Raw genomic sequence first — 27,731 nt, forward strand, 5'->3', positions numbered from 1 at the left:
AGGGGAACAGCGGGGGGGAGGGCGATTGGGGGAACAGCCGGGGGGGCAGGGGCTGAGGGGAACAGCGGGGGGGAGGGCGATTGGGGGAACAGCCGGGGGGCAGGGGCTGAGGGGAACAGCGGGGGGGAGGGCGATTGGGGGAACAGCCGGGGAGTCAGGGGCTGAGGGGAACAGCGGGGGGGAGGGCGATTGGGGGAACAGCCGGGGGGGTCAGGGGCTGAGGGGAACAGCGGGGGGGAGGGCGATTGGGGGAACAGCCGGGGGGGTCAGGGGCTGAGGGGAACAGCGGGGGGGAGGGCGATTGGGGGAACAGCCGGGGGGTCAGGGGCTGAGGGGAACAGCGGGGGGGAGGACGATTGGGGGAACAGCCGGGGGGGCAGGGGCTGAGGGGAACAGCGGGGGGGGAGGGCGATTGGGGGAACAGCCGGGGGGGCAGGAGCTGAGCCTCTCTGGCGAGTCAAGCTCCGCCCTCCGCTTCCGCCCCCCCGCCCGGCCTTGGTCACGTCCCTTACCCCCCCCCGGGCGCGGGCCTGGCCCCCCATTCTCCCTCCTCCCGCCCCCCCCGCGCTGCACCCCAGCACTGCACTGCGCTGGACCCCACACCGCACACCCCCCCCAGCCATCGCCCCTTTAAGGCTCCCGGGGAGGGGCCGCCGCCTTTCCCGTCTCGCGACATCCCAGGGCTCGTGCCCCCCCCACCCCCCCGCCCTGTGCCCAGCCTGGCCGGGCCGCTGGTCCCCCCGCCCCGTGCAAAGCGGGGGCCGCTCCCGCCCCCTTGCGGGCCGTGTTCCCCCCGCCCCTGTACCCCTGCATTGCACCCCCACGGGCCGTGCACCCCCCCATTGCACCCCCCATTTCACCCCCTCGGGCCGTGCACCACCCCCTTTGCACCCCCCATTTCACCCCCTCGGGCCGTGCACCACCCCCATTTCACCCCCCCGGGCCGTGCACCACCCCCTTTGCACCACCCCCTTTGCACCACCCCGGGCCGTGCACCACCCCCTTTGCACCCCCCCGGGCCGTGCACCACCCCTTTTGCACCCCTGCATTGCACTCCCCCGGGCCGTGCACCACCCCCATTGCACCCCTGCATTGCACTCCCTTTGCAGTGCCCCCCCCGCCGGCATGCAGCAACCCTAGGCGCTGGGTGGGGGCGCAGCACCCTGGGCCCCCTCGCGCCCCGGCTGCTGAGATGGTGCTGCGGGGCTGCTGAAAGGAAAGGTATGTGGGGACCCCCGGCCCGGTTATGGGGGGCAGTGTGTGGGGGACCCTTGGCAGGGCTGTTGGGGGACAGGGGGTGGGGATCCCGGCTGGGCTGTGTGTGGGGTGGGGCAGTGCATTGCTGGGATCCTGGCTGGGCTGTGTGTCGGGTGGGGGACCCCGCATAGGGGTGGGGGACTCCCCATTCTAAGCAGTGCTCTGTGGGTCTCAGGGTAACCTGTTTCGGGGCACCGGGGGCAGGGGCGGTCGCCGGGCGGAAGCGGGTGGGGAGGCAGGAAAGGGCCTGGAGGGGGTTTCCTTTGTGGGGGCTGTGGCAGTGGTGGGGGAGTGATCCACAAGGGGCCCGGCCGGCCCCAGGGACCCCAACTCTGGGCTGCGTTGGGGGCCCGTGCTGTCAGAGAGAGGCGGGCTCCGGGGTCGTCCTCCTGCTGCCCTTCCCGGTGCTGGCCCACCGGAAGCACGGTTCCGCGGCTCGCCCGCTTTCGCCGGCCCCGCTGCGCGCCCCCGTCGCTTTTGCGCTGGCTTTCCCGGCCGTCGCAACCTGCTGGGTTGAACGGCGGGACCGTGAGGGACCCCCGGGCGCTCAGCTCGTCGCCGGACGTGGGACACGGCGGGCGCCGGGTAAAGAAACTCGATGAACGTAAAATAAATGCAGGGTGTTAATGGGAAAAAAGGTTGAGAAACTCGGAGTTAACGTACCCCTGGGAGTCCCCCCCCCACGAGAGCTCCCTTCCCCCAGGGAGAGCTCTGCGTCCCCTCCCAGGGCTCCCGTCCCCCCCAGGGAGAGCTCTGCGTCCCCCCCACAGGGCTCCCTTCCCCCAGGGAGAGCTCTGCATCCCCCCCACAGGGCTCCCTTCCCCCAGGGAGAGCTCTGCGTCCCCCCCACAGGGCTCCCGTCCCTCCCAGGGAGAGCTCTGCGTCCCCCCCACAGGGCTCCCTTCCCCCAGGGAGAGCTCTGCGTCCCCCCCACAGGGCTCCCTTCCCCCAGGGAGAGCTCTGCATCCCCCCCAGGGCTCCCGTCCCCCCCCAGGGAGAGCTCTGCGTCCCCTCCCAGGGCTCCTGTCCCCCCCAGGGAGAGCTCTGCATCCCCCCCAGGGCTCCTGTCCCCCCCAGGGAGAGCTCTGCGTCCCCCCCAGGGCTCCTGTCCCCCCCATGGTTCCCGTCCCCCCCAGGGAGAGTGTTGTGTCCCCCCCGGGGTTCCTGTCCCCCCCATGTTTCCCGTCCCCCCCAGGGAGAGCTCTGCGTCCCCCCCACAGGGCTCCCGTCCCCCCCAGGGAGAGCTCTGCGTCCCCCCCCATGGCTCCTGTCCCCCCCAGGGAGAGCTCTGCGTCCCCCCCACAGGGCTCCCGTCCCCCCCAGGGAGAGCTCTGCGTCCCCCCCAGGGCTCCCGTCCCCCCCAGGGAGAGCTCTGCGTCCCCCCCAGAGCTCCTGTCCCCCCCAGGGAGAGCTCTACGTCCCCCCCATGGTTCTCGTCCCCCCCCCGGGAGAGCTCTCTGTTCCCCCCCATGGTTCCCGTCCCCACCAGGGAGAGCTCTGCGTCCCCCCCATGGTTCCCGTCCCCCCCAGGGAGAGCTCTATGTCCCCCCCATGGTTCCCGTCCCCCCCCAGGGAGAGCTCTCTGTTCCCCCCCATGGTTCCCGTCCCCCCCAGGGAGAGCTCTGCGTCCCCCCCAGGGTTCCCATCCCCCCGGGAGAGATCTGCGTCCCCCCCCAGGCTCCTGTCCCGCCCATGGTTCCCTTCCCCCGCCAGGGAGAGCTCTGCGTCCCCCCCAGGGTTCCCGTCCCCCCCAGGGAGAGCTCTGCGCCCCCCCCAGGGTTCCCGTCCCCCCCAGGGAGAGCTCTGCGTCCCCCCCAGGGTTCCCGTCCCCCCCAGGGAGAGCTCTGCGTCCCCCCCCATGGCTCCTGTCCCCCCCAGGGAGAGCTCTGCGTCCCCCCCATGGCTCCTGTCCCCCCCAGGGAGAGCTCTGCATCCCCCCCATGGCTCCCGTCCCCCCCAGGGAGAGCTCTGCATCCCCCCCCATGGCTCCCATCCCCCCCAGGGAGAGCTCTGCGTCCCTCCCCATGGCTCCTGTCCCCCCCAGGGAGAGCTCTGCATCCCCCCCATGGCTCCTGTCCCCCCCAGGGAGAGCTCTGCGTCCCCCCCAGGGTTCCCGTCCCCCCCAGGGAGAGCTCTGCGTCCCCCCCAGGGTTCCCATCCCCCCCAGGGAGAGCTCTGCGTCCCCCCCCATGGCTCCTGTCCCCCCCAGGGAGAGCTCTGCGTCCCCCCCATGGCTCCTGTCCCCCCCAGGGAGAGCTCTGCATCCCCCCCCATGGCTCCCGTCCCCCCCAGGGAGAGCTCTGCATCCCCCCCCATGGCTCCCATCCCCCCCAGGGAGAGCTCTGCGTCCCTCCCCATGGCTCCTGTCCCCCCCAGGGAGAGCTCTGCGTCCCCCCCCCATGGCTCCTGTCCCCCCCAGGGTTCCCGTCCCCCCTGGGAGAGCTCTGCATCCCCCCCCCCAGGGCTCCCATCCCCCCCTGGGGTTCCCTCCCCCCGTCCGGAGAAGCTTTGTGGGCGACCTGCTTTCTGTCCGAACGGGGGGGCCGGGGCTCTGGGCTCCGCAAACGGGCCCGGTCGGAAACGGGCTGAGGCCGGCGCCGCGCGAGAGCCCCTTGCTCTTCTGTGCATTGGCGGTGGCAGCGTGGGAACCGGGGCCGGGTAGCCCCCGGGCCTGGATCTCCCAGCACCACCGAGCTGCGCCCGGCTGCCTGGCGCCGTGGGGCACCCCAGCGTTCGGGGCGTTGCTGGCCCCCAGCGACCTCCCGCCCGCCCGGCTCGGTGGCCGCGTTGGCTTGGCGGGCAGAGCCGGTGGCTGGCCTCGGGGTGGGGCAGTCCCCGCCGTCGGCGACGGGACCCGCGCCGAACCTCGCGCTCGGCAGCTGCCGGGGCGGAGGGCCACCAGCGGTGACGTCCTGCCGAGGGCCCCCACCCCACGAGCTGCCGCCTGCAGCCCCAGTGCCGGGCTTTGCACCCCTCAGCCCCGACCCCCGGCCGGCTATTTTTAGCTCCCGCTGCCCTGCGCATTCCTGTCGCCCTTCATCATCTCCACGTGTTCGAAGCAGCCGCCTCCTTCCCGGCCCCAGCCGGGCCAGGCTGCCGAGCGGCCTGAGCCCTCCTTCCCGCGGGGAGGCCGAGTTAGGGGCCCCGCAGCCCGGGACAGGCGGGCGACTTCCCCCATTTCACAGACGGGAAGACCGAGGGGGCTGAGCGATTGAGGCTCCGCCGCCAGCGTGAGCCGAGGGATGGCTCCGGGCTTTTCTGGGGAACTCGGCGGTATTTCTGGAGGCCGGAGGTGAGGGGGCAAACACGTCACGTAACCGGCCCTCGAATTCTCTGCCCTGCTTCCCTGCCGGCTTTTCCAGAAGGCCTCCGGGGCGGGCCGTGGGACTTCAGCCCCGTGAGGCGCTCCGTCGCTCGCTCCCTGACCTTGGCTGCCGAGAGCGCGCTGGCAGCCTCGGTGGTCCCCGCGCCGGGCGCCTTGTGCCTCTGCCCGGCCGGCTTTGATTTGTGGCTTCCTGCGGGGACTCGGCGCCTCCACCCCGTCTGACGCCGCTGGGCGCCTCTCGGCTCGGCCCAGCCTCCGCCGTGCCCGGCTGCGAGGCGGGGCGCTGTTCAAAGAGCTGCTCCGAGAACGCCTCCTCGCCGTCTGTCCAGGGGCGTGCGGGTCGCGGGGGAGGCGGCTGAGTTTATTTCCCCCACTGGTGCCGGCCGTCGGTCGGCTTCCGAGCTGTGGGGTGGAGGTTTTCGGGGGGCTGCGGTCAGTCTGTCGGCCTCCCCGTGTCGTGCCGGGCAGCGAACTGCACGCGTTTTATTTTTGGGCTGCACTCGAGCTGGGAGGGGTGGGGAAAATACTCTGGTTCGATTTTTAAAAATGGCCCATGCTTGAGAATCCGCCGCAAGCCCGGCTGCCGGCGCGCTCGTTGCTGGGGTGGGCGCCCACGAGGTGGATGGGGGAAAACGAGAGAGAGAGAGAGAGAGAGAGAGAGATTGTCGTGGGGTTCTCGGGGCTGGATGTCTGGAAACATCCACGCGGCGTTCGGTAGCTGCCCTCTGACCAGCCTCCAGGAAGCGAGGAACTATTAAAAAGGGGCCGACAAGAATATTTCCTGCCCCTTCCCCACGCTCCGGGACGGCCCCCTCCGGAATACGGCGTACGGATGTGGTCTCCTCCCCTCCCGAAAGACACTGGGGCATTCGGAAAGGCTCAGGGAAGGGCCCTGCGGCGCCTGTGGGGTGAGCGGGGGCTCAGAGTGGGACTGTCCAGCTCAGAAAAGAGGAGGCTGAGGGGACGTGACGAAGGGCTGTAAAACGCGGAGGGACTGACTTGTCCCCGTCACTTCGGAACCGGAGGGCAGCCCACGAAGGGAGCGGGCCAGGTCTGAAGTTCCTTCTCGCACCGGCGGAACTCCTCGCCGCAGGAGTGTGAGGGAGTTAGTCCAACGCACAGCGAGATCCATTCCTGGAGGTCAGGGCCATAGGAGGCCCTTAGCCAAGGGCAGGAACGGTGTCCCTGGCCCGTTTGTCAGAGGCCGGAGACGGAAGGCAGGAGAGAAGCCCATTGATCACCGTCGCGGGTCCACCCGCTGGGCCCCTGGCCCTGGCTGCTGTTGGCAAACGGGATGCTGGGCTGGGCTGGGCTGGGCTGGACGGACCTTTGCTCTGACCCGGGAATGGCCCTTGGTGTGGTCTCACGTGGAGAGGGGATGCTGCTTCTGCCAGAGGCGGGCCCCGAGCCCGCTGTGCAAGGGGCTGTACAAATGTCGCTGGGGAGAGGAGGGTTGATTTTAACCAGGCGAACGGACGGTTCTGCGGGGGGCGGGGGATGTTGACGTGCGAAGCGGCTGCTGGCTGGGTGGGGGCAGAAGGAAGGAGCCCGGGGCGAGGGGGGAAGCGCCCCTGGTGTGCGACCAACGGGGGCGGGGGGGAGGCAGGGGTCTCTCCCTGGGTCAGCAGGGGCGGGACGGTCGCTCCCGCCGGGGGCCTCTGCCAACTGGCTGAATCTCTCCTCAGGCCGCCGGGGGATGTGGGTCGCGGGGCACATCGGGGGGGGCTAGACCCAGGCGTCTGGGTCGAGCGCCTTCTTAAGCGCGCCGGCTTTGGGGGAGCAGGGGGTGTTGGGGTGTCGGGGAGGCGGCAGGGAAAGCAGACGTCAGCCTGGGAACCAGGAGTCGTCAGTACAACCCATCCTGGGGACCCAGAGGGGGTCCCGGTCCCAGTCCCTCCCGACTGTCCACCTTCGGCCCGTTTCCCCTCAGCGGCCTGGGTCACAAAGTACCGGGAGGGAAGGCGATTGTGCACGTGCGAGGAGGCATCACACCGACACTCCCCCCCCCCCACCGCCACGCACGGCTGCCAGGCCTGGGGAAACTGAGGCACACCCCAGGGTCGCGGTAGGAGGTCGGCAAACACACGCAACTGAAGCAGGGAATCAAATCCCCTCCAGAGACGAGGGGAACGTGTGTCCGGACTCGTGCACTCGCCGCTCCTGCTGGGGATGACCCGGGAGGCCCTGGTGCAAGGCCTCAGCCCTGGTGCAAGGCCTCCACCCTGCGAGGGACCCGAGGGGCATGGCCGTCCGGCCTGGCTCTGCTCCGCTCACCCCTGTTGCTGCAAGCCCCGCCCCTCGCTCCCTGCTGGCTGGAGGAAATCCACTCCCTGCTCGCAGCCGGGGAAGTTGTCTTTCCCGTCCGGCTTTTCCTGCCCTGCCCGGTTCTCAGCATCTCGCCCCTGGTGAACGCACGTGCATGTGCAGCAGAAGCACGTCCGCCGGGCTCCGGGGCGAGCTGGTTGTGGTGAGCCGGGGCGTGTGTGTGCGTGCTGCGTCCAGGAGGGGCTGCAGAAGGGCGTGCGACGGAGGCTCCTTTGGCTTCGCATCTGCGACTAACCCCAAGCACCAGGCGTGTGAGGGTGAGCGTGTCGCAGGGCACGAGGGGCACGGCCATCGTGCATGTGCGAACAGTCACTGGACCCAGAATACCTGGTGCGTAGGGTAACTGAGGCACCCGCCTGGCGTTACTACAGGGAACGTGTGCAGCCGAACAGGGACAGTCGCGGCCCACCCGTTCCCTCCAGGGCAGCAGGCCGCTGCGGTTGACACCTCTCGGGGACGGTTCCCGGCTCTCCACCTCCGGGGCCGTTCCTTTGCCGTGCCGTCTGTCGCAGTATGGAGTTCTGCGGGCCGATTCGGGGCCGCTCCGGACGGCACAGTCGCAGTTTTCCCCGTCCCTTCGGGTGGCGGGTTGGTTCAAACAAGCGGGCTGGCCTGTCGCCCCGCTGGTGCCATCTCTGTGCGCGCGAGAAACGCTCCTCTGGGCCCCCTTCCCCCCCAGAAAACCGAAGCGCCTGCGTCTGCGCCGCGAAGGAGCTGGTGGGGCGGTAACGGGGCCTTCCGCCCGACATAGCAACTCCACCCAACGGGACGCCTTCCCCGCTTCAGTTCTGAAGTGGACTCGCTGCGCCCCAAGCAGCGGTCGTGATGGCGTCCTTGGCCTCCAGGGAGACAGACCGTCACGGCTCTGTTCCACCGACGCTCTTTGCCGGAATGGCTCGTGGCCAGGTCAGCCTGGAAGCTGCTCCGCGCCGGCTGGGCGTGGGGGTGGTGGCGATGCCTGCATGCCGGACAAGAGAGGTTCCGCCAGCGTTGGCCTCGTGGCTTTCCCCGGTGAGCTCTGGCTTCGGGCTTGCGTGGAAGCCCAGGGCGGGTTTTTCGGCCCGCTTTTCCCACGCCCGTTTCGGCGTGGACAGGCCTGCTGCGCTGCGCTGGCTTGGAGCTGCTGGGAGCAGGGTCTGGCGTGCCGGCTGGCAGAGCGCCCGGGGCCTCACCCTCCCCGCACTCGGCTCCCAGGAGGGGACCGTGTTTTTGCACCGTTTCCTTTTCTCCTGTGTGCGCAGCCTGGTGGTGCTCACGTCGTCAGCCCCCCGGCTTCGGCTTTACGGCTGAATCCTCGCCTGGGTTTGTGCCATGTGCGCAGTGAGACACCCGTAACGAACCCCGGGTCTCCCTCTCTGGCGGCCACGGCTGCTTGGCCCCCGCGGCGGATACGCGGAGCGAGGCTGGCGGTTTCCACCGGCCGTGGCTCGATCCTGAACGCCATGTCCCCCCCTGTGCCAGCGTTGGGGGGAGGAACTCGTGTCAGGCGAGGACTGGGGACAGGGCCGAAGGAGGGCTGTGGTGCGTGGCGATGGGGGAAGCCCTTGGCGCGTGCTGGGGGTCGCTCTGCAGCATCGGGCGGGCCCGACTTCTGCTCCGTCCACCCAGCCTGTCAGACGCTAAAGATAGACGTCACCGGAGACACACGTGGGGCTGCTCGGCCGAGACCAGCTGGGGCTCTAAAAATAAACTCGCTGGGTGTCCTCCGTCGGTGTGTGCGCTGCTGTGGCCCGGGCCCCTGGCGAGGCCGCCCCGTGCCCTTGGAGTCACATTGAGGTGCCGAAGCGTTAACCCTTCACCGGGCGGGAGAGGCCTTGGATTTCAGAGCCTGGCGGTGTTCGCAGGGCGGGCAGTGGGTGGTTTTCGCGCTCTGGTCTTCCGGGGCTGGCGCACACCACTGTGGGGGGAGGCGTCTTGATTTTCCATCCACCGCAGAGCTAAAGAGCGCCCACCCTCTGGGTCCAGGTAAGCCACGGCACCGAACAGCTGATAAAATCCAGCCCCCCGTCGACTGGGCCAGCTCCCTTGAGTGAGGCAAGCCAGCGTTCGTGATCCTGCCCTGGTCCCGGACCCTCTGGTCAGCGTGACACTCGGCCGGGGTTGGCCATGTGAGAGTGGGGTGCAGGGTGTCCTGCCACGTGACCTGTGAGAAGCCAGTGTGTAGCATAAGAGCCATTAGGCCTGCTCTGGAAGCCCAAGGGCTGGGCGCTCGACTTAGTGACCTGTGAGCCGGCCTGCTGTCCTGGAAGTCTGAATGGGGACGGGCGCCACCATGGGACCATACCACCTGGTCCTGAACACCAGTGTCATCCAGTGTCTTTCTATGGGGTGGGGCTGCGGGATTTTGATTTGGGGTTTACTCCCCCTGGGCGGCTGGGCCCTAGAGCTGCATCCACCCAGTGCTGGGGTCCATTGGGGTCTGGGGGAGCGCAGAGGGCCTGGCCCAGCAGGACGGGAGAGCCCCAAAGTGTGAGAAGGTGGGTGATCAGCCCCCCAGCATAGTGCCGCTGAAGTCGAGGGCTGGAGTCTTGCTCCCGGCTGGCGCAGAGGGCAGGGGAACGTCGGCTGTAAGGGCTGGGTTCTGCGTCCCTTGGAGCCGGCCTGGCCCAAGTGGCTTGCGAGCGCGACCTCTCCTCCTCAGATCTGGGCTGGGTCAGGGGTGCTGGCCGCCGGCGGAAGAGTTCCCGATGAGACCGGGAATTCTCGGCTCCCGGTTCCCAGCCTCAGTCCGGACCCACCCCCCCGACTGGGCGAGCCGGCACCTCTGCAGGGAGCTGCCCTGCCTGGGACGGGGACCCCGCCCCGCCCAGAACGCGGTGACTCAGAGCTGCTGTTCCCTTGGCACGCCCAGCCACAGGGGGCGGGGAGCCAGGCTCTCGCCTGGTGCCTGTCCCCAGCCGGCTCTGACGTCGGCTGCGTCTCCCGGTGAGGGCAGTGCCAGAGGCTGCCCGGCTGGAGGTACCGGGGCGACAGGCGGGGCAGGGGGTTTTGCAGCAGAGACCGTGGTGGGACTGGTGGGGAAACTGAGGCACGGGGAAACCCTCCCGGTTCGGGGGAGTGGGGGGGTCAGCCCTGTACCGTGCTCACCTGTGTCTCATCCTCCCGGCAGGGCGTGACCCCTCGGGCGGCACCGGGGGAGGCAGCCATGGCCGGCGCCTCCGTCAAGGTGGCCGTGCGGGTGCGACCCTTTAACGCCCGTGAGCTCGGCCGTGGGGCCCAGTGCGTCATCCACATGCACGGCCAAACCACCTGTGAGTACACGAGCGTGCACACATACACCCCCCCGTGCGCCAGCCAGGGGAGGGGGCTGCCCGCCTCTGCTTCCGCAAAGGGTCGCTCTGGCTTGTTCACCGTGCACGGCTCAGAAACCTCCCTGCAGCGAGACGTGACTCTCGCTCGACGGGGAGCACCCGGGGCCGTCAGTGCCGTCTGTCTGGTTCTGGCCCCCTGCTCTGACCACCAGCCCCCACTGCCCTCCCAGCGCCGGGGAGAGAACCCAGGAGTCCTGGCTCCCGGCCCCTGCTCTAACCACCAGCCCCCACTGCCCTCCCAGCGCCGGGGAGAGAACCCAGGAGTCCTGGCTCCCGGCCCCCTGCTCTAACCACCAGCCCCCACTGCCCTCCCAGCGCCGGGGAGAGAACCCAGGAGTCCTGGCTCCCAGTGCAGGGTCCATCAGGGGAGGGGGTCAGGTCGCTGTGGGTCCCTGCCCCTCGTTCACCATCTGCTCTGTCTCCCCCCAGCGATCACCAACCCCAAGGCAACAAAAGATGCTCCCAAAAGCTTCACCTTCGACTATTCCTACTGGTCCCACACCTCGGTGAGCGCCTGGCAGTCCTTGGCTGGTGGGGGGGTATGTTCGTTGCTCCGCCACCGACTGCCTCGGGGGCATTAGCCATGTCCCCCAGTCTCTCTGGGGTGATCCAGGGGCAGAACAGCCTGATGGGCTTCCTGGAGCTGGGGGTGGGTAGGTTGGAGCTGGGTGGGAGTGAGGGCACCAGCAGGGCCGGGGGATGCAGGGGCTGTGGGGTTAGGAGTGAGGGGACCCGCAGGGCTGGGGGATGCAGGGGCTGCGGGGCGGGAGTGAGGGGACCCGCAGGGCTGGGGGATGCAGGGGCTGTGGGGCGGGAGTGAGGGGACCCGCAGGGCTGGGGGATGCAGGGGCTGTGGGGTTAGGAGTGAGGGGACCCGCAGGGCTGGGAGTGAGGGGACCAGCAGGGCTGGGGGATGCAGGGGCTGCGGGGCGGGAGTGAGGGGACCCGCAGGGCTGGGGGATGCAGGGGCTGTGGGGCGGGAGTGAGGGGACCCACAGGGCTGGGGGATGCAGGGGCTGTGGGGTGGGGAGTGAGGGGACCGGCAGGGCTGGGGGATGCAGGGGCTGTGGGGCGGGAGTGAGGGGACCGGCAGGGCTGGGGGATGCAGGGGCTGTGGGGCGGGAGTGAGGGGACCGGCAGGGCTGGGGGATGCAGGGGCTGTGGGGTGGGGGTGGGAGTGAGGGGACTGGCAGGGCTGGAGGATGCAGGGGCTGTGGGGAGGGAGTGAGGGGACCGGCAGGGCTGGGGGATGCAGGGGCTGGGGGATGCGGGAGTGAGGGGACCGGCAGGGCTGGAGGATGCAGGGGCTGTGGGGTGGGAGTGAGGGGACCGGCAGGGCTGGGGGATGCAGGGGCTGGGGGATGCGGGAGTGAGGGGACCGGCAGGGCTGGGGGATGCAGGGGCTGTGGGGTGGGAGTGAGGGGACCGGCAGGGCTGGGGGATGCGGGAGTGAGGGGACCGGCAGGGCTGGGGGATGCAGGGGCTGTGGGGCGGGAGTGAGGGGACCGGCAGGGCTGGGGGATGCAGGGGCTGGGGATGCAGGAGTGAGGGGACATGCAGGGCTGGAGGATGCAGGGGCTGGGGGATGCAGGAGTGAGGGGACCGGCAGGGCTGGGGAAGGGGCAAGTGAGGGGACGGCCTGGGCCGGGGAGGGCGACTGAGGCTCAGCGGCCAGGCCCCTAACGCTGCCCCCGCAGGAGGAGGACCCCCGGTTCGCGTCCCAGCGGCAGGTGTACCGGGACATCGGGGAGGAGATGCTGGCTCACGCCTTCGAGGGCTACAACGTCTGCATCTTCGCCTACGGCCAGACCGGGGCCGGCAAGTCCTACACCATGATGGGCCGGCAGGAGGCTGGGCAGAACGGCATCATCCCCCAGGTGGGCGGGGGGTGGCCGTGGGGCTGGGCTGTGGGGGGGGCGGCCATCCCCCGTCAGGGTCTGATCCGCCTCTCCTTGCAGCTGTGTGAGGACCTGTTCTCCCGCGTTGCCCAGAGCTCGGTCCCCGACCTGGCCTGCTCCGTGGAGGTGAGTCCCCCCTGCCCCCCACCTGCCCCCCGCCTCCCGAGTGTCGCCCCCCAGCGCACCAGCCCCCTGCCCTGTCCTGCCCCCCAGCTCCCGAGTGTCTCCCGCCGGCCCCCCAGCGCTCCAGCCCCCCGCCCTGTCCTGCCCCCCCATCCCCTTCCCCTTGTGCCCCCCAGCCCTGCCCTGCCCTGCCCTGCCCTGCCCCCGGCCGGCCCCCCAGCGCTCCAGCCCCCCGCCCTGTCCTGCCCCCCGTCCCCTTCCCCTTGTGCCCCCCAGCCCTGCCCTGCCCTGCCCCCGGCCAGCCCCCCAGCCCTCCAGCCCCCCGCCCTGCCCTGCCCCCCGTCCCCTTCCCCTTGTGCCCCCCGGCCCTGCCCTGCCCTGCCCCCGGCTGGCCCCCCAGCGCTCCAGCCCCCCGCCCTGCCCTGCCCCCCGTCCCCTTCCCCTTGTGCCCCCCGGCCCTGCCCTGCTCTGCCCTGCCCCCGGCCGGCCCCCCAGCGCTCCAGCCCCCCGCCCTGCCCTGCCCCCCGTCCCCTTCCCATTGTGCCCCCCAGCCCTGCCCTGCCCTGCCCTGCCCTGCCCCCGGCCGGCCCCCCAGCGCTCCAGCCCCCCGCCCTGTCCTGCCCCCCGTCCCCTTCCCCTTGTGCCCCCCGGCCCTGCCCTGCCCTGCCCTGCCCCCGGCCGGCCCCCCAGCGCTCCAGCCCCCCGCCCTGCCCTGCCCCCCGTCCCCTTCCCCTTGTGTCCCCCGGCCCTGCCCTGCCCCCGGCCGGCCCCCCAGCGCTCCAGCCCCCCGCCCTGTCCTGCCCCCCGTCCCCTTCCCCTTGTGCCCCCCGGCCCTGCCCTGCCCTGCCCTGCCCCCGGCCGGCCCCCCAGCGCTCCAGCCCCCCGCCCTGCCCTGCCCCCCGTCCCCTTCCCCTTGTGCCCCCCAGCCCTGCCCTGCTCTGCCCTGCCCCCGGCCGGCCCCCCAGCACTTCAGCCCCCCGCCCTGTCCTGCCCCCCGTCCCCTTCCCCTTGTGCCCCCCAGCCCTGCCCTGCCCTGCCCTGCCCCCGGCCGGCCCCCCAGCACTTCAGCCCCCCGCCCTGCCCTGCCCCCCATCCCCTTCCCCTTGTGTCCCCCGGCCCTGCCCTGCCCCCGGCCGGCCCCCCAGCGCTCCAGCCCCCCGCCCTGCCCTGCCCCCCGTCCCCTTCCCCTTGTGTCCCCCGGCCCTGCCCTGCCCCCGGCCGGCCCCCCAGCGCTCCAGCCCCCCGCCCTGTCCTGCCCCCCGTCCCCTTCCCCTTGTGCCCCCCGGCCCTGCCCTGCCCTGCCCTGCCCCCGGCCGGCCCCCCAGCCCTCCAGCCCCCCGCCCTGTCCTGCCCCCCGTCCCCTTCCCCTTGTGCCCCCCGGCCCTGCCCTGCCCCCGGCCGGCCCCCCAGCGCTCCAGCCCCCCGCCCTGTCCTGCGCCCCGTCCCCTTCCCCTTGTGCACCCCGGCCCTGCCCTGCCCTGCCCCCGGCTGGCCCCCCAGCCCTCCAGCCCCCCGCCCTGTCCTGCGCCCCGTCCCCTTCCCCTTGTGCACCCCGGCCCTGCCCTGCCCTGCCCCCGGCTGGCCCCCCAGCGCTCCAGCCCCCCGCCCTGTCCTGCCCCCCGTCCCCTTCCCCTTGTGCACCCCGGCTCCCAAGTGTCACCCCCCCCCGGCCCTGTCCTGCCCCCCGGCTCCTTCCCCTTGTGCCCCCCAGCCCTGCCCTGCCCCCGGCCGGCCCCCCAGCGCTCCAGCCCCCCGCCCTGCCCTGCCCCCCAGCCCCTTCCCCTTGTGCCCCCCAGCCCTGCATTGCCCTGCCCTGCCCTGCCCCCGGCCGGCCCCCCACCGCTCCAGCCCCCCGCCCTGCCCTGCCCCCCAGCCCCTTTCCCTTGTGCCCCCCGGCTCTCCTGGTGCCCCCCCACCCGTGTCCTGCCCCACATCCCCCACGACTCACCTTGAGCTCCTCCACCATCGTCTCCTGCCCCCTGCCCAGGTCAGCTACATGGAGATCTACTGCGAGAGGGTGCGGGACCTGCTCAACCCCAAGAGCCGGGGGGCCCTCCGGGTGCGTGAGCACCCCCTGCTGGGCCCCTACGTCAAGGACCTCTCCAAGCTGGCCGTGGCGTCGTTCGCCGACGTGGCCGACCTCATGGACTGCGGGAACAAGGCCAGGTCAGCGGCGCCCGGACGCCTGGGTTCTCGCCCCAGCACTGGGGGCAGTGGGGGCTGGTGGTTAGAGCAGGGGCCAGGAGCCAGGACTCCTGGGTTCTCTCCCCGGCGCTGGGGGCAGTGGGGGCTGGTGGTTAGAGCAGGGGGTGGGAGCCAGGACTCCTGGGTTCTCTCCCCAGCGCTGGGGGGCAGTGGGGGCTGGTGGTTAGAGCAGGGGCCGGGAGCCAGGACTCCTGGGTTCTCTCCCCGGCGCTGGGGGCAGTGGGGGCTGGTGGTTAGAGCAGGGGGCGGGAGCCAGGACTCCTGGGTTCTCTCCCCGGCGCTGGGGGCAGTGGGGGCTGGTGGTTAGAGCAGGGGGTGGGAGCCAGGACTCCTGGGTTCTCGCCCCGGCTCTGGGGGGCAGTGGGGGCTGGTGGTTAGAGCAGGGGCCGGGAGCCAGGACTCCTGGGTTCTCTCCCTGGCACTGGGAGGGCAGTAGGGGCTGGGGGGGTGAGCAGGGGGCCGGGAGCCAGGACTCCTGGGTTCTCTCCCCAGCACTGGGAGGGCAGTGGGGGCTGGTGGTTAGAGCAGGGGGCCAGGAGCCAGGACTCCTGGGTTCTCTCCCTGGTGCTGGGAGGGCAGTGGGTTGGAGCAGGGGGCCGGGAGCCAGGACTCCTGGGTTCTCTCCCCAGCACTGGGAGGGCAGTGGGGGCTGGTGGTTAGAGCAGGGGGCCAGGAGCCAGGACTCCATGTCCCCACCCCCCCAGGACTGTCGCCGCCACCAACATGAATGAGACCAGCAGCCGCTCGCATGCTGTGTTCACCATCGTCTTCTCGCAGCGGCGACACGATGAGCTGACAGACCTGGACACGGAGAAGGTACCGGGGGGAGTCGGGGTCTCCCTGCAGCTGGCCCAGCCCTGCAGGGAGCTCCCTGGTGTGGGGCGAGTTTGCTGGGGCTCAGCTGGGCTGGCCAAGGGGTGAACGTCTCCCCTGCTCCCCCACCCCCAGGTCAGCAAAATCAGCCTGGTGGACCTGGCCGGCAGCGAGCGGGCGGATTCCTCCGGGGCCAAGGGCGTGAGATTAAAGGTGAGGGGGCCCCACAAAAGGCGCTGCCCCTGGGCGACCAGGCAGGGGGTCGTCTGAAATGGGGGAGGAATCGGGGCTTGAGTCCCACAGGGTGTTTCCTTCTCCTGGGATGGGGACCCCCCAGATACCTCCCGTTTGTCAGGGGGCTCCCCGACAGGCCCCCGCCTCACGCTAGCGCAGCCTGGGGTGTCACTGGCTCAGCGGGAGGGAACCCAGGAGTCCTGGCTCCCACCCGCTGCTCTGACCACCCGCCCCTATTGCCCCCCAGCACCAGGGAGAGAAGCCAGGAGTCCTGGCTCCCACCCCCTGCTATAACCACCCGCCCCCACTGCCCCCCAGCGCCGGGGAGAGAACCCGGGAGTCCTGGCTCCCGCCCCTGCTCTAACCACCAGCCCCCACTGCCTCCCAGCGCCGGGGAGAGAACCCAGGAGTCCTGGCTCCCACCCCCTGCTCTGACCACCAGCCCCCACTGCCCTCCCAGCGCTGGGGAGAGAACCCAGGAGCCCGGGCTCCCACCCCCTGCTCTAACCACCAGCCCCCACTGCCCTCCCAGCGCCAGGGAGAGAACCCAGGAGTCCTGGCTCCCGGCCCCTGCTCTAACCACCAGCCCCCACTGCCCTCCCAGCGCCAGGGAGAGAACCCAGGAGTCCTGGCTCCCACCCCCTGCTCTAACCACCAGCCCCCACTGCCCTCCCAGCGCCGGGGAGAGAACCCAGGAGTCCTGGCTCCCGGCCCCTGCTCTAACCACCAGCCCCCACTGCCCCCCCAGCGCCAGGGAGAGAACCCAGGAGTCCTGGCTCCCGGCCCCTGCTCTAACCACCAGCCCCCACTGCCCTCCCAGCGCCAGGGAGAGAACCCAGGAGTCCTGGCTCCCACCCCCTGCTCTAACCACCAGCCCCCACTGCCCTCCCAGCGCCGGGGAGAGACCCCAGGAGTCCTGGCTCCCGGCCCCTGCTCTAACCACCAGCCCCCACTGCCCTCCCAGCGCCAGGGAGAGAACCCAGGAGTCCTGGCTCCCACCCCCTGCTCTAACCACCAGCCCCCACTGCCCTCCCAGCGCCGGGGAGAGAACCCAGGAGTCCTGGCTCCCGGCCCCTGCTCTAACCACCAGCCCCCACTGCCCCCCCAGCGCCAGGGAGAGAACCCAGGAGTCCTGGCTCCCGGCCCCTGCTCTAACCACCAGCCCCCACTGCCCTCCCAGCGCCAGGGAGAGAACCCAGGAGTCCTGGCTCCCACCCCCTGCTCTAACCACCAGCCCCCACTGCCCCCCCAGCGCCGGGGAGAGAACCCAGGAGTCCTGGCTCCCAGCCCCTGCTCTACCCACCAGCCCCCACTGCCCTCCCAGCACCGGGGAGAGAACCCAGGAGTCCTGGCTCCCACCCCCTGCTCTACCCACCAGCCCCCACTGCCCCCCCAGCGCCGGGGAGAGAACCCAGGAGTCCTGGCTCCCGGCCCCTGCTCTAACCACCAGCCCCCACTGCCCTCCCAGCACCAGGGAGAGAACCCAGGAGTCCTGGCTCCCACCCCCTGCTCTGACCACCAGCCCCCACTGCCCTCCCAGCGCTGGGGAGAGAACCCAGGAGCCCGGGCTCCCACCCCCTGCTCTAACCACCAGCCCCCACTGCCCTCCCAGCGCCAGGGAGAGAACCCAGGAGTCCTGGCTCCCGGCCCCTGCTCTAACCACCAGCCCCCACTGCCCTCCCAGCGCCAGGGAGAGAACCCAGGAGTCCTGGCTCCCAGCCCCTGCTCTACCCACCAGCCCCCACTGCCCTCCCAGCACCGGGGAGAGAACCCAGGAGTCCTGGCTCCCACCCCCTGCTCTACCCACCAGCCCCCACTGCCCCCCCAGCGCCGGGGAGAGAACCCAGGAGTCCTGGCTCCCGGCCCCTGCTCTAACCACCAGCCCCCACTGCCCTCCCAGCGCCAGGGAGAGAACCCAGGAGTCCTGGCTCCCACCCCCTGCTCTAACCACCAGCCCCCACTGCCCCCCCAGCGCCGGGGAGAGAACCCAGGAGTCCTGGCTCCCAGCCCCTGCTCTACCCACCAGCCCCCACTGCCCTCCCAGCACCGGGGAGAGAACCCAGGAGTCCTGGCTCCCGCCCCCTGCTCTACCCACCAGCCCCCACTGCCCCCCAGCGCCGGGGAGAGAGCCCAGGAGTCCTGGATCCCGCCCCCTGCTCTGACCACCAGCCCCCACTGCCCTCCCAGCGCCGGGGAGAGAGCCCAGGCTGGGATCTCGGCACCCCGGGGGCGTTGGGAGGGTCTGGGCCGCGCGTGGTGACTACCCCCAGCCCCACCTGCCGGCTCTGTCCCTCCTCAGGAAGGCGCCAACATCAACAAGTCTCTGACCACGCTGGGGAAGGTGATCTCTGCGCTGGCCGAGCTGGTGAGTTGGGGTCGGCAGGGTTGCGGGGAGGTGGCTCTGGGCCCCCCTCACTGAGATCCCCTCTGCTGGGCCCCAGTGGTTCCCCGCCCCCCGCTCCTCCCCAGAAGCAGCTGCTCACTCCCTGTCGTGGCCGCGTGGGGGGAGGGGGCCGGGGGCCAGCGCATCCCCCCTCATTCTTTGCCCTCGCCTCCCTCCAGCACAACGGCAGCGGGAAGCGGAGGAAGGCGGATTTTGTCCCGTACCGCGACTCGGTGCTCACCTGGCTGCTGAAGGAGAACCTGGGTAGGCGGCGGGGGGCAAGAGGGGGTGTGCCGCCGGCGGCTGGGAAAAGGGGTGTCTTGGGGGGGCCCAGCTCACCTCCCTCTGCCCTCCCAGGGGGTAACTCGCGCACCGCCATGATCGCCGCCCTGAGCCCAGCCGACCTCAGCTACGAGGAGACACTCAGCACCCTGCGGTGAGTCCCGGGGGCGGGCCGGGGGGCGGGCTGGGGCCGGCCGCTCCTCTGGAGGTGCTGACCCACCCGCCTGCCCGCCCCCCTCAGCTACGCCGACCGCGCCAAGCAGATCCGCTGCCACGCCGTGGTCAACGAGGACCCCAACGCCCGGCTCATCCGGGAGCTGAAGGAGGAGGTGGCTCGCCTGCGGGAGCTGCTGTGCACACAGGGCCTCTCCGACGCCCCCCGCCTTGGCGGTGAGCCCCTGTGCGGGCGCGGGGGAGAGGGGCAGAGTTAAGGGGATTCGGGTGGAAAGGGCCAGTGCTCGGGGCTGGAGTGGGGCAAGGACAAGGGAGCTCCCTTTCCAAACCAGAGCATCTGGGCCCCTCCTGCCTTTGTGCTTAGCGTCCCATGAGGGCGGACAGGGTAGGGGCAGAGTTAAGGGGATTTTGGGTGGGAGCAGCGTACACCCTGTCCCTGCCAAAGGCCGATGGCCTAAGGGAGGTGAGGGAAGGGGGCTCCATTTGCAAACTGCATCTCTCCATTGTCCCGCACCCTGGCAGTGAGGGGCCCCTGTGGCTGAAGGTGAAATGGGCAGAGTTAAGGGGATTTGGGTGTTCTCTGCCAAACACTGGTGGCAGGGCGGGAGTGAGGAAAAGGGGCCCCATTTCTGAACCAGGGTGTCTCCGATGGCCCCCCGACTGCGGTGGGCAGCCCACACATGAAGAGCACGCCAGGGCAGAGTTAAGGGAGATTTGGTGGCTGCCTGCCCCGCCATGGCAGGAGTGGGACGAGGAAGAGGCTGCACTTGTAAATGGGGGCTCTGACCCCCATTGCTCAGCGCTCTGGGCAGAGGCTGGGCCCCCAGGGGTTATGGGGGGAGGCTCTAGGGAAAGCGGGGAGGAGCTGTTGGTGTGCCCGGCCCCTAACCCCAGTGCTCCCTGCAGGTGTGAAAGGGGAGCAGCCTGCCGGACCCCCTCCTGCTCCCCCAATGCCCTGTGACCCCACCGCCGAGGCCCAGCCCCCTGCCACCCTCAACGGGGCCTCCGAGCCCTTCCCCTCCCTGGGCGGCCAGCTCATCTGCACCGAGGAGGCCATGGAGAGGCTGCAGGTAGGTCTGCTCCGGGGGGGCCAAATTACCCGCCCCATCTTAGCTGTCCACCAACTCCCACCACCTGGGAGTCCTGGCTCCCAGCCCCCACTGCCCTCCCAGCTCCGGGGAGAGAACCCAGGAGTCCTGGCTTCCGGCCCCCTGCTCTAACCACCAGCCCCCACTGCCCTCCCAGCGCCGGGGAGAGAACCCAGGAGTCCTGGCTCCCGGCCCCCTGCTCTAACCACCAGCCCCCACTGCCCTCCCAGCGCCGGGGAGAGAACCCAGGAGTCCTGGCTCCCGGCCCCCTGCTCTAACCACCAGCCCCCACTGCCCTCCCAGCGCCGGGGAGAGAACCCAGGAGTCCTGGCTCCCGGCCCCCTGCTCTAACCACCAGCCCCCACTGCCCTCCCAGCACCGGGGAGAGAACCCAGGAGTCCTGGCTCCCACCCCCTGCTCTAACCACCAGCCCCCACTGCCCTCCCAGCGCCGGGGAGAGAACCCAGGAGTCCTGGCTCCCACCCCTGCTCTAACCACCAGCCCCCACTGCCCTCCCAGCGCCGGGGAGAGAACCCAGGAGTCCTGGCTCCCGGCCCCCTGCTCTAACCACCAGCCCCCACTGCCCTCCCAGCGCCGGGGAGAGAACCCAGGAGTCCTGGCTCCCACCCCCTGCTCTAACCACCAGCCCCCACTGCCCTCCCAGTGCCAGGGACAGAACCCAGGAGTCCTGGCTCCCGGCCCCCGATGCTGAGCTGTCTGGCAGTCTCTGCACAATTGGTCTGGTTGGCGGGGCCAGGCGGTGGGCCCTGAGGCTAAAGGTGACCTGAGCCCGGCTGCTTTTTGGAATTATCAGGAGACAGAGAAAATCATCGCAGAGCTGAATGAGACGTGGGAGGAGAAGCTGCGGAAAACCGAGGCCCTTCGGATGGAGCGGTGAGTTCAGGGCCAGGCAAGGTGTCCCCGTGTCCCCGTCCGCCCCGCCCCAGAGGTAGGTGCATCTCAGTGCTGGACAAGGAGTCCTTGTGTCACTGGCCACCCCGCCCCGGAGGTGGGCGCATCTCAGCGCTGAGCGAGGGGTCCCCGTGTCACCGGCCGTCCCACCCCAGAGGTGGGCGCATCTCGGTGCCGGGGGAGGGGTCCCTGTGTCACTGGCCACCCTGCTGCAGAGGTGGGCGTATCTTAGTGCCAGGTGAGGGGTCCTGTGTCACCGGCCGCCCCGCCCCAGAGGTGGGCGCGTCTCAGCGCCAGGTGAGGGGTCCTGTGTCACCGGCCACCCTGCTGCAGAGGTGGGCGCATCTTAGTGCCGGGCGAGGGGTCCTGTGTCACCGGTCGCCCCGCCCCAGAGGTGGGTGCATCTCGGCGCCGGGCGAGGGGTCCTGTGTCACCGCTGGCCCATCTCACCGGCCCTGGGGGCGCCGGGGTGGTGCCGTGGGGCTGTCTCCGCAGGGAGGCGCTGCTGGCCGAGATGGGCGTGGCCGTGCGGGAGGACGGGGGCACCGTGGGCGTCTTCTCCCCTAAGAAGGTGAGTGGAGGGGCCGGGGACCCCTGGGCCAGGGGCCGGTGTGCAGCCCCCCCGCACCCCTCACCGTGTGCCCCCACCGCAGACCCCGCACCTGGTGAATCTGAACGAGGACCCGCTGATGTCGGAGTGCCTGCTCTACCACATCAAGGACGGCGTGACCAGGTGGGGGGCGGGCCGGGCTCCGGGGGGTGCGACTGGGGGTCCCTGGCCGGCCCGGCCCCCCTCACCCCCTGTCTCCCCCCAGGGTGGGCCAGGTGGACGTAGACATCAAGCTGAGCGGACCCCACATCCAGGAGCACCACTGCGTCCTGCGGAGTTGTGCCAGCGCCGCCGGGGAAGGTATCGGGGGGCCAGGCCCCCACGCCCCTGCTGTGCCCCCCTGCTGTGCCCCCAGGGCCAGCTGGCCCACAGCCCCTCAGGGAGCCCCCTGCCGCCCCCAGAGGCTCCGACCGGGGGCCCCCTCATTGCGCACCAGCTGCCCGGCCCCCTCCCCAGCTGGTCGCCCCCTGGGGTCTGTTCCCTGCCTGCCCCCCCGCCCCCAGGCGTAGAACCTGGAGGAGGATGTGGGGAAACTGAGGCACACGGTACTCCCCCACCCGGCAGCGCGCGCCCTAACGCCTCTTTCCCCCTCTCTTGTGCTGGCGGGAGGCGGCCGGGACGGCGAGTCACCCAGGTATGATGCCCCTCGCTGCGGGTCTCGGACGCCCCTACCCCCCGGGCCTGGGCGGATCAGCCCCCTGCCTGCACCTGTCTCTCCTGTGTGCCCCCCACCCTCCCCCACAGGACACCCCTGGGCTTGTCTCATGGGGGCTTCTCTGTCGCAGCTGTGGTCACACTCGAGCCCTGCCCAGGAGCTGAGACCTACGTCAATGGGGAGCTGGTCACTGAGCCCCTGGTGCTGAGGTCAGGTAGGCGCCACCCCCCGGATGCCTGGGTTCTGGCCCTGGCGCTGGGAGGGCAGTGGGGGCTGGTGGTCAGAGCAGGGGGTGGGAGCCAGGACTCCTGGGTTCTCTCCCCGGCGCTGGGAGGGCAGTGGGAGCTGGTGGTCAGAGCAGGGGGCTGGGAGCCAGGACTCCTGGGTTCTCTGCCCGGCGCTGGGAGGGCAGTGGGGGCTGGTGGTCAGAGCAGGGGGCTGGGAGCCAGGACTCCTGGGTTCTCTCCCCGGCGCTGGGAGGGCAGTGGGGGCTGGTGGTCAGAGCAGGGGGTGGGAGCCAGGACTCCTGGGTTCTCTCCCCGGCGCTGGGAGGGCAGTGGGAGCTGGTGGTCAGAGCAGGGGGTGGGAGCCAGGACTCCTCGGTTCTCTCCCCGGCGCTGGGAGGGCAGTGGGGGCTGGTGGTCAGAGCAGGGGGCCGGGAGCCAGGACTCCTGGGTTCTCTCCCCGGCGCTGGGAGGGCAGTGGGGGCTGGTGGTCAGACTGGGGTGGAGTGGTTGGGAGCCAGGACTCCTGGGTTCTCTGCTGGCTGTGGGGGCACTGGGGGGAGGGAGCGGGCGCCCGGATGCCGGGGTTCTCTGACCTGCCGCCCGCGCAGGGAGCCGGCTGGTGCTGGGGAAGAACCACGTGTTCCGGTTCACGCACCCCGAGCAGGCCCGCCTGGCCCGCGAGCGCAGCGCCCCCCCCGAGCCGGCGCCCGAGCCCGTCGACTGGAGCTTCGCCCAGCGTGAGCTCCTGGAGCACCAGGGGATCGACATGAAGCTGGAGATGGAGAAGAGGTGCTGGTCCAGGGAGAGGCCCTGGGGGGGGGGGTCTGCCCCCGCCCCTGGGGATTGTGGGATGCAGGGCTGGGGGCTGGCCCTGCCCCGAGGGATTCTGGGAGTCAGGCCCCAGTGCAGGGGCCAGGCCCCCTGGCTGAGGTTGAGGCGGTGCCACCCTCATGGCTTCTGCCTCCTGCTCCCCACAGGCTCCAGGACCTGGAGAACCAGTACCGGCGGGAGAAGGAGGAGGCAGACCTGCTCCTGGAGCAGCAGCGGCTGGTAAGTGGGCCGGGGGGGCATAGGCCAGCACGGGGGGGCTGGCAGAGGGGGTATGGAGCAGGGGTGGGGGCACCAGCCAGCAGCGCTGACCCTCAGTCCCTCCACCCCCACCTGGCCGTATGTGGCCTCGGATAGCGTACCACCTTGCACTAGTCCTCGTGCAAAGGGGACTTGTGCAAGGAGGGGGACAGGACTGGTGTGGAGCGGGCAGGGCCAAGGAGGCAGGAGAGGGCTGCCAGCCGGCGGTGCTGGCCCCATCTCTCTCTCCTGGGAGTACACAGAGTGGGACAGCAGGGACAAATGAGACAAGCAGTCGTGCAAGGGCGCTTGTGCGAGAGGTGAGGAGGGGCTGGTGTGGACGGACTAGGCTGGAATTAGGCTACTGGCAGCAGTGCTGACCCTGTTCCTTTCCTTAGTGGTATGTGGACTCAGATAGCGGTGATGATTTGCACAAGCACTTGTGCAAGGGGCGCTTGTGCAAAGAGTGGGAGTGGGCAGGCGTGGGGGTGGATGCTGGCTCGCAGCACAGGCGCTCTCCATCCCTGGCTGTGTGTGGACCCGGACCCTGGGGAAGACTCAGACAAGTGCTCGTGCAAAGGGTGCTTGTGCGTGGAGGGGCATGGGGCTTGGAAGGGGGTGCCGGCCAGCCACGCTGAGCACGTCTCACCCCCTATTCCTTGGTAGCATGTGGACTCAGACAGCAGGGATGAGTCGCACAATCGCTTGTGTGAGGAGGGAGGTGAGTCTAGGAGGGGGCACCGGCGGGCTGTGCTGAGCCCCTCTCTCCCCCGCTCCCCCACAATACATGGACTCGGACAGCGGGGACGACTCGCACAAGCGCTTGTGCGAGGGGCCCTCGTGCGAGGAGGGAGGCAGGGCTGGGAGGGGGGCACCAAATGGCCGGTGGCGCTGAGCCCATTTCTCCCTGTTCCTGGTGTGATGGGGTTCGGGGGTCCCCCTGCACTGCACCCCGTCCACTGGCAGGAGAGACTCTCACTCAGCAGGTCCAACAGGAGGTTTATTAGGCAACAGAAGCCCAGTTTCTCACAGAAGCGACAGCACAGCAGCCAGAGACAGTCCTTCCAACCCGTCCTGGGGAGAAGACCCCGAGGGGAGCCCCTGTGGGGTGTAGCTTTCCCCCTCCTCAGGCTGGCTGCCTTCCAGCTCTCCCTTCCCCAGCCTCTAACTGCCCCCGCCCCCCATCCAAAACCCAGCTCGGCTCCTCCCTGCTCTTTGTTCAGGCAGAGGTGTTACCTGCCAGTTGTAGCCCCAGGGTCATCCTTAGCCACTGGGAGCTGCTCTGCTTGTCTCTCACATCCAGCCTGAGTCTCGCACCGGCCCTCCCCCCACTCCGTCACAACTCCCTACACTCCATCACACCCAGCAATACGCGGACTCGGACAGCAGGGACGACTTGCACAAGTGCTCGTGCGAGGAGGGAGCTGGGGCTGGGAGGGGGGCACGGAACAGCCGGCGGCGCTGAGCCCGTCTCTCCCCTTTCCTGGCAGTATGCGGACTCAGACAGCAGGGACGACTCGCACAAGCGCTCGTGCGAGGGGCCCTCGTGCGAGCAGGGAGGCGGGGCTGGGAGGGGGCACAGAACGGCCAGCAGCACTGAACCTGTCTTTCCCGGTTCCCGGCAGTACGCGGACTCAGACAGCGGGCACGACTCGCACAAGCGCTCGTGCGAGGGGCCCTCGTGCGAGGGGGGAGGCGGGGCTGGGAGGGGGGCACGGAACAGCCGGCGGGCGGCGCTGAGCCCGTCTCTCCCCGTTCCCGGTAGTACGCGGACTCGGACAGCGGGGACGACTCGGACAAGCGCTCGTGCGAGGAGAGCTGGCGGCTGATCTCGGCGCTGCGGGAGCAGCTGCCGGCCGGCGGCGTGCAGCGCATCGTGCGGCGCTGGGGGCTGCCCAGCAGCGGGAAGCGGCGGGAGCCCTGGCGCCTCTACCAAATCCCGGCGCGGCGGCGACCGGCCAAGGCGCCGGCCGGGCTGCCGCTGGCAGAGCTGCAGGCGCAGGCGGTGAAGGAGCTGTGCTACGAGGCGGCGCTGGGCGACTTCCGGCACGGCCGGCCCGAGATCGAGGCGCTCAGCCTGGTGAAGATGCAGGAGCTGTGCCGGCTGTACGGGCGCTGGGAGCCGCCCCCCGAGGACAGCTGGCGCGCCGTGGCCCGCGACGTGTGGGACACCGTGGGGGGGGACGAGGAGCCCCCGCCCGGCCCCCGCCCCGCCCTGCAGGACCTGCGGGCCCATGTCGAGCAGCTGAGCGAGGTGCTGCGGGAGGTGCGGCTGCAGAACTGCCGCAAGGACGCCGAGATCCGGGCCCTGCGGCGCCGCGTGGGCCAGATGGAGCGGGCCCTCCCGCTGCCGCAGGTCAGGGCGGGACCCAGGCATCCGGGCGCCCGTGCCCCCGCCCTGCAGGAGTGGGGAGAGAACCCAGGACTCCTGGCTCCCAGCCCCTGCTCTAACCACCAGCCCCCACTGCCCTCCCATCGCCGGGGAGAGAACCCAGAAGTCCTGGCTTCCAGTCCCTGCTCTAACCACCAGCCCCCACTGCCCTCCCAGCGCCGGGGAGAGAACCCAGGAGTCCTGGCTTCCAGCCCCTGCTCTAACCACTAGCCCCCACTGCCCTCCCAGCGCCGGGGAGAACCCAGGAGTCCTGGCTCCCGCCCCTGCTCTGACCACCAGCCCCCACTGCCCTCCCAGCGCCGGGGAGAACCCAGGAGTCCTGGCTCCCACCCCCTGCTCTAACCACCAGCCCCCACTGCCCTCCCAGTGCCGGGGAGAACCCAGGAGTCCTGGCTCCCGCCCCTGCTCTGACCACCAGCCCCCACTGCCCTTCCAGCGCCGGGGAGAGAACCCAGGAGTCCTGGCTCCCGCCCCTGCTCTGACCACCAGCCCCCACTGCCCTTCCAGCGCCGGGGAGAGAACCCAGGAGTCCTGGCTCCCGCCCCTGCTCTGACCACCAGCCCCCACTGCCCTCCCAGCGCCGGGGAGAGAACCCAGGAGTCCTGGCTCCCACCCCCTGCTCTAACCACCAGCCCTCACTGCCCTCCCAGCGCCGGGGAGAGAACCCAGGAGTCCTGGATCTCGGCCCCTGCTCTGACCACCAGCCCCCACTGCCCTCCCAGCGCCGGGGAGAGAACCCAGGAGTCCTGGCTCCCAGCCCCTGCTCTAACCACCAGCCCCCACTGCCCTCCCAGCGCCGGGGAGAGAACCCAGGAGTCCTGGATCTCGGCCCCTGCTCTAACCACCAGCCCCCACTGCCCTCCCAGCGCCGGGGAGAGAACCCAGGAGTCCTGGATCTCGGCCCCTGCTCTGACCACCAGCCCCCACTGCCCTGCCCCCTAGTGCCCGGGCGAGAACCCAGGCATCCAGGCTGCAGTTGCCGCTTCTCGCCACCAGGAGGAGCCAAGGCCTGGCCTGCTGCAGACGGCGGCGGCGGGTGGGGGGGCACTGGCCGGCCTGGGGGGACCCTGTGTGGCCGCGCCCCCCGACCCGACCCGACCCGACCCTCTCCCTGTAGGTGGAGGCGGAGGAGGAGGCGGCGGCGGAGGAGGACGAGGACGAGGACCTGGAGACCGCGCGGAGCTCGCCGCCGCCCTCGGAGGAGACGGATGGGGGCAGCCGGGGGTCCCCCAGCCCCCCAGCCGACTCCCCGGCCCTGTCCCGCCGCGACCGCCTCAGCTGGCTGATGCAGCAGGATCCGGCCTTCCGGCGCGGCCGTCTGCGCTGGCTGCGCCATGAGCAGGCCCGGCTGCAGCAGCAGCAGCTCGGCCGGGGCCCCCAGCCCCAGCGCCACGGCCGCTTCCTGCCCCCCCAGGACCGCCAGCTCCGCTTCCCCTTCAAGAGCCACCCCCAGCACCGGGGCGGCTGGCCGGGGGAGGGCCAGGCGGGGGGCGGCTCCGCGTCCCGCCCCCCCTGGCAATGGCGCGACGGCCCCAGCCACCGCCCCCGCCGTGGCAGCCGCCGGTGCTCCCTGGAGGGCGGGGCCCGGGCCCTCTGCCAGCCCCCTGCCGCCCCCTGCCCCACGGCCGCCCTGCGCCGCCAGCACTCGGCCCCCGACCTGCAGGGCTGTCAGTGAGGCCCTGGGAACCGGCCTGGGGGCCGCTGGGGCGAGCGGCCCAGAAGTGTGGGAAGGGGGGGGCAGAGGAGGATCATGGGAAACCGGGGGGGGAGTCTGAGTGGTGGGGGGTTGTGGGAAAGGGGGGGGGCCCAAGGAGGATTGTGGGAAAAGAGGGTGTCTGAGGAGCAGAGGATTGTGGGAAAGAGGAAGATCGTGACATAAAGGGGGTGTCTGAGGAGCAGAGGATCATGGGAAAAGGGGGTGACTGAAGGGGTGGAGGATTGTGGGAAAAGAGGGTGTCTAAAGAGCAGAGGATCGTGGGAAAAGGGGGTGTCTGAGGAGCAGAGGATCATGGGAGATCAGGGCTGGCTGAGGAGCGGAGGATTGTGGGAAAATGGAGATGAGCTGCAGAGCAGAGGATGATGGGAAAAGTGGAGTGGGACATGGTGAGAAGCCGCAAAGGAGTGTGAGAAAATTGGAAGCAGCGGCTGAGTCACAGGGGATCATGGGAGCTGGGCACTGAAGCTGCTGAGGATCATGGGAAGGGGGGGGCCGCTGCTGAGGATGGGGGGCGATTGGGGTGAGCCACAGAGGATCATGGGAAACCAGCGCAGGTGGGAAAGGCGGACGGGACCCGAACCCCAGGCTGTGCGGGTGTTGCTGGGGTGCCAGCCCCAGGGGACCCCCTTCTGCCCCGAGTTGCCGCTGGGGGGGGGTCCAGGCGTGGGTCCCTGAGCCTGGCAGCTGGGGGGGAAGGGAGGGGGGATGTGCATTGGGGGTCTCCTCTGTATC

At 70.8% G+C, this 27,731-nt stretch overlaps 1 protein-coding gene across 4 annotated transcripts; it reads left to right on the plus strand.

Annotated features, from left to right (window-relative positions):
- Positions 1-1,000: 1,000 nt before the first annotated feature.
- Positions 1,001-27,050, plus strand: KIF1C (kinesin family member 1C). 4 transcript variants are annotated; one of them, XM_074982995.1, is made up of 22 exons: positions 1,001-1,221; positions 10,017-10,158; positions 10,648-10,724; positions 11,916-12,095; positions 12,177-12,242; positions 14,227-14,405; positions 15,149-15,260; positions 15,393-15,470; positions 17,791-17,856; positions 18,054-18,138; positions 18,232-18,310; positions 18,398-18,546; positions 19,237-19,400; positions 20,233-20,312; positions 20,826-20,901; positions 20,984-21,063; positions 21,146-21,240; positions 21,726-21,809; positions 22,431-22,611; positions 22,800-22,872; positions 24,656-25,246; positions 26,400-27,050. In XM_074982995.1, the coding sequence occupies exons 2-22, from the start codon at positions 10,053-10,055 to the stop codon at positions 26,955-26,957; spliced, it is 3,159 nt and encodes a 1,052-aa protein (XP_074839096.1). In that variant the 5' UTR covers positions 1,001-1,221; positions 10,017-10,052; the 3' UTR covers positions 26,958-27,050. The 4 variants fall into 4 exon arrangements, with proteins under 4 accessions (XP_074839096.1, XP_074839099.1, XP_074839098.1 ...); XM_074982998.1 differs by lacking the exon at positions 1,001-1,221 and adding an exon at positions 4,404-4,549; XM_074982997.1 differs by lacking the exon at positions 1,001-1,221 and adding an exon at positions 8,574-8,683.
- The last annotated feature ends 681 nt before the right edge of the window (positions 27,051-27,731 follow it).

The sequence above is a fragment of the Carettochelys insculpta genome, chromosome 34 (assembly GCF_033958435.1).
Source record: "Carettochelys insculpta isolate YL-2023 chromosome 34, ASM3395843v1, whole genome shotgun sequence".
Taxonomy (NCBI): domain Eukaryota; kingdom Metazoa; phylum Chordata; order Testudines; family Carettochelyidae; genus Carettochelys; species Carettochelys insculpta.